The sequence below is a fragment of the Zerene cesonia genome, chromosome 15, assembly GCF_012273895.1.
Source record: "Zerene cesonia ecotype Mississippi chromosome 15, Zerene_cesonia_1.1, whole genome shotgun sequence".
Taxonomy (NCBI): Eukaryota; Metazoa; Arthropoda; class Insecta; order Lepidoptera; family Pieridae; genus Zerene; species Zerene cesonia.
Genome location: NC_052116.1, coordinates 6,170,614 through 6,175,563, shown reverse-complemented (window position 1 = coordinate 6,175,563; position 4,950 = coordinate 6,170,614). Strand labels below are relative to the sequence as shown.

General features: G+C 31.1%; 1 protein-coding gene across 1 annotated transcript; it reads right to left on the bottom strand.

Moving 5' to 3' along the window:
* Positions 1–1,331: 1,331 nt before the first annotated feature.
* On the bottom strand, positions 1,332–4,659 carry LOC119832670 (zinc finger protein 92-like). Its single transcript, XM_038356378.1, has 10 exons — positions 4,311–4,659; positions 4,108–4,237; positions 3,900–4,029; positions 3,576–3,772; positions 3,154–3,332; positions 2,713–2,908; positions 2,384–2,499; positions 2,034–2,296; positions 1,601–1,628; positions 1,332–1,489 (listed from the first exon to the last, which is right to left on the bottom strand). The coding sequence occupies exons 1-10, from the start codon at positions 4,430–4,432 to the stop codon at positions 1,420–1,422; spliced, it is 1,431 nt and encodes a 476-aa protein (XP_038212306.1). The 5' UTR covers positions 4,433–4,659; the 3' UTR covers positions 1,332–1,419.
* Positions 4,660–4,950: the final 291 nt, after the last annotated feature.

The following is a 4,950-nucleotide window of genomic DNA, read 5'->3' as shown; positions in this document are numbered from 1 at the left end:
AAGTTTGAACGAAATCTGGCCGTTTAAAGTGGGTCAAAATCGCGCCCAAAGAAGTCGGTTACAAACAAACAAACAAACAAACAAACATACAAACAAACATACAAAATAACAAAAGCGTGTAAAAATGACACCGTTTCTTCAAAAGCAAAATACTATCATACGAGAAACTATAGGTAAATATAAAAAATAAGATGTTTAGATTACAACCCGAGATAACAGAAATTTTGCATTAAAATGTAAAATTTTAAACTTTATAATCAAAACCCCTGCGGATGAAAATGATTATCCCTACAAAATTTTGAGCTATTTATATAAATCAAGTATAAGCATTTAAAATAAGTTTAATTTTAAGTAACTAAATGCGATTACATCTTCCTAAATGCGTTTCTAATTAGGCTTCTGAGTGATTCAGGCAGTCACAAACTCAATTCCGTGTAGCACACTTTCTGTAATCTCCCTAGGAATATAATTCTTCACAAAAATCAATACATTTACTTGAAAAAATGAACTTTACTTGAAAAAACATAATTTGAAAAAAATAACTTTATGAACGGCGAGCATCACGATGCCGTAGGCGCCCCGTATACAAGAGGAGGCTCTTGTATACAAAATTATTTAATGAACGGTCCCTAAGCGCATAAGGTAATATTTTCTTTTAATCTACACACCTAAATATTGCCACACTATTGCACATTTTTTTGACAATTATTCTATTGTTTTTTATAAATACAATACAGGGGAATGTATATTGTTCAAAGTTGAAATCCAAATATGTACTTGAAAAATTAACTATTTACTTCGAATTAAAGACGCAAACAATAATAATGTATTGTGCACGGTGCACCAAGAAAGTTATACATAATTAATATTTAAAAACCAACAAGCTTGGAAAGCAACCGAATGCAGTAAAAAATCAAAACCAACATTCATATGGATGTTATAAACACAAATTTAACTCTTTCTTTACTACTAACTTATTATATATTATATTGTAGGCAAAGGGCAAATGATAGTAATAAAACTATAACCTACTTTTTACTACTTCACAGTGGTAATATCAATTTGAAATATTTATGATTTATTTACTTAATTCTTGGACGCAGGGTTCCCGAAGTGAGTCTTGGCCTTCAACACTATTTCTTTCTAACTACCGCAATTTTACCCCGGTCGTTGTCTGCTTTCAGGTTGCGTAGATATGCCCCCACTTGGTCGCTCCAACGGTACCTTGCTCGTGTCGTCGTTGGGTATAACCACAAGCACTAGACGTAGGACGTGCTATAGTGTAAGTCGACTTTAATCAACCAATAATAAACCCAAGACTATATAATAATAACTGCTACAAAAGTCGTCTACAAACCAATTTTATATAAGAATATTTAGTATTAGTATAGTAGTATTTATCTTGATTTAATCGTCGATTCAAAAATATCCCATTGTCTGTTGCGCGTCATACATCTTCACTTCATCTTTCTTCATAACTAAATCTGGCCTAAAATAATAATTTCATAGATCTTTAATAAATATTGTACAATATATAGATCATAATATATATTTTTTTCTTTTTATAAATAACCAAAACGTAATTAAAAACTATACTTACAAAGCCAATTGTACTGTTTGTTGCTGGGCTGAAACAACGAAATTTGCATATTATGTTTTGTAATATATACGGCCGAATTACGCTTTGTATACGATTTCGAGTTAAAGTGGAATATTTGTACAATGAGTAAGAGTTATGTTTGAATTATTTTTACATTACAACATCAGATCTAAAAATACATTATATAAAATATTGGTTAACTTATTATTTAAGGAAAGATTTGATCGATTGGACACATAATAAGTAAAGGAAAAACCACAAATATGTATATACTAGCTGCACGCCCTTGGTAGTTTTCGGTTATCGTAACAAAAATGACTTTATTTTCTCACAACTTAAATGGTGTGCAAATTTATTAGTTTTACTTTAATAGTTGAGGAGCCCATTGCGAACAAACAATGTGACACGTAATTTACGTATATGTAATACTTACGTATAGCTGTCTGCTGTATAATACCAGAAACATCGGTGAAGTATATGGGGTGATTGTGCATGAACTCTTGCTTCTGTTCTATGAACGTCTCCACCACCTGGGGCTGGCTGACAAGATGCTGCTGCTGCTGCCTCCACTTCTCCAATGCTTCATGGTCTTCGACCTTCTGCATCCTCTCCACTTGTTTGTATGTGGGCTCGCCGCCGATGTAGTCGCGTTTTATCCTGTTGTGCGTACGTATTTCGTGCTTGCGTAAGTCCGATCTGGAAAATTGATATTCAGTTTAGGTATATACATAGAAATATTTCATTTGGAAGCACCAATTTGATACTTTTCTAAGAGACACTCACTTGTAACAGAAATCCCTTCCGCAGAAGTTGCATGTGTGCTTGATATTCATATGCGTCGCTTCGTGGTGTTCGCGCAAGGCAGCGTTGGTCCGGAATGCTTTCTCACACATTACGCACTTCAACAAACCATGCAATGTTTAAAAAATTTTACCAATATGACAAATACAAAAAAAAATTAAGATTAATACTTTAACATATCATATGTGTAATCAATAACATAATAAAATAGAACAGGCAAGGTAATGATACTCAAGTATTCTCAACTTTAAGATATTTTTTAAATATTACTTTTCCATGGGCTTTAAGTTTTTTAATATCCAAATACATACCTTAAATTGTTTCTCTTGATGTGTTAATTTGTGTTTGTTTAAATTGGATGGATTCACAAATGTGGCGGGACACACAGGACACTTGTAGGGTTTCTCACCAGTGTGTGTGCGCATATGCATCACCAAGTAGTATTTATGCTTGCATTTGTATGGACATAGATCACAGAAGAAGTTAAATGTGTTTGTGTGTACAAGCCTAGAAAATTAAATACTTTAGTTGGGATAGCTTTTATATAAACTATATAGGGCTGGTATGATTTATTGACTTAGAATACCGTTGTTAATTTTTATTGTAATTATAGGCATGCATAACAAAAAACAAAAATATGTTTACCAATTAAAATGCTATTACAATTTTACTTTATCACAAACATTTTTTTTTTGTTTTGGAAAATTTTGAAAGACCAGTAAACATCAAATACTCTATCACTTTCAACTTACATATGATTTTTAAGTCTGGCAATAATTGGAAATTCCTTTCCACATGTAGGACATTTATGTGACACAGACTGTTTATGTATGTGTCTCATGTGCTTTGCTATACTGTATACGAGCTGGCCACAAATATCACAGGCACGCAACATACACTGTTTGTCTTGTCTGTGAGCTGTTAAACTGTCCTGTTAACATTTTAAATAAACTATCATACACACATAACAATCTTAAAAAATAAATAGTGCCAATGTGTATAAATCATGACAATATTAAAGATATATTAATATACTCTAATTCTAATATATTCTTTATGAAGTTATAGCTATATATATATATATATATATATATATATATATAGTAAAGTTACTTGGTTATGACTAATTTAAAACGAAACATGTGTGTTTAATACATAGTTATTAAAAATATACCTTGGATGTGAAAGCCATGTCACAAGAAGAACATTTAATCTCTTTCTTTTTAGGCTGTTTCTTTTGTTGCATTCTTTCTCTTTTCTTTCGTTCAATCTCTTTTGCTTCTTCATGCTTCAGTCGTTTTTTCTTTAAATGGTGTAAAAGTAATTGAAAATCGTGTTTTGAATAAGGATATGAATGGAATAATGGATCACCTGGAAACACAATAACATGTGAACACAATGACAGTGAAATGTCTATGCAAACTTTCAACTACATAAAACTGATTTTCAGTTATAAATTTTACAGACTTTAAATCAAAAACATTCATATCTCTCCTACCCATAGGGTTTAAAATTTTCTTAAATCTTTTATCTGCAAGTTCACAATTCTTCTTGAAAGTCAGGGCAACTTTAAGAGACTCCAAACATTCTGTACATATATATTTTGGCAATGAGTCCTCAGAGCTCATCTGAAATACAACAAATAAACTTTTAACCTTTACACTTTTAATTTTATAAAAAATCATATATATATGATCCATACTGACTGCTACATTTGTTACACTACAAATAGCTTCCATGATTTCATAATCCAGAATTCTTTCAGATAGAGGGGTACATCCACTTCTAGCACATACTCTACATATCATCTCTTTAGAAAGCCGAGGCCCGATATTACTAAAACAATCAAAATTAAATCAATTATCTCATATCATACTTTTGGCAAAAATTTACTAGAATAAAATACTACCTGTCGGCGAAAAGTTTTTGCCAATGATCATTATAACAGCCATCTTCCGAAACTGTGTTAGGGACAGGGAATGCCACATTATTCAACTTAGAAAGCATTCGTTTAGTTAAATAAACATTCATGTTTTAAAACAACCGGAATACTTTTCGTAAAACAATGTGAGTTTCTGTCACTCGCCGAAAATTTGGTAACTATCACATTAACAACTAAATAAAAAATGCGGTAATTTTAATTTTAAGTGGCGCAGGTTTTTTTATTCACATAATTCGAGCATAAATTTTATTTGCGATTTTAAATTAATTTTTGTAATTTGTAAACAATAAATTTTGACAATTGACAGTGCTCAGCTATGGTACATCCTTCAACTATAAAGTTTCACAGATTAAGTAATATAATGATGAGGTATATTTTGGTGATGGATTTTTCATAGTGCACATAATATTGTGATTGTTTCTTAATAATAATGATATCATTTACTCTTGATTTAAAACAATGTTTCGGCTAATTAAAACTTTTTGTTCGTGAACAAGCCTATCCAACGCAGTAAAGCTATAAATGAAAATATTAAATCGAATGGAAATTGCTATATATGGACATAATAGGGAATATGCAATTAACTCACACATACATTTTTACGTAT

Coding starts and splice junctions, on each gene's coding strand:
- LOC119832670 (XM_038356378.1), bottom strand. CDS start 4,432: ATGAATGTTTATTTAACTAAACGAATGCTTTCTAAGTTGAATAATGTG. Junction 4,238..4,310: donor CAAAAACTTTTCGCCGACAG/GTAGTATTTTAT, acceptor TGATTGTTTTAG/TAATATCGGGCCTCGGCTTT. Junction 2,297..2,383: donor GGAAGGGATTTCTGTTACAA/GTGAGTGTCTCT, acceptor TCAATTTTCCAG/ATCGGACTTACGCAAGCACG.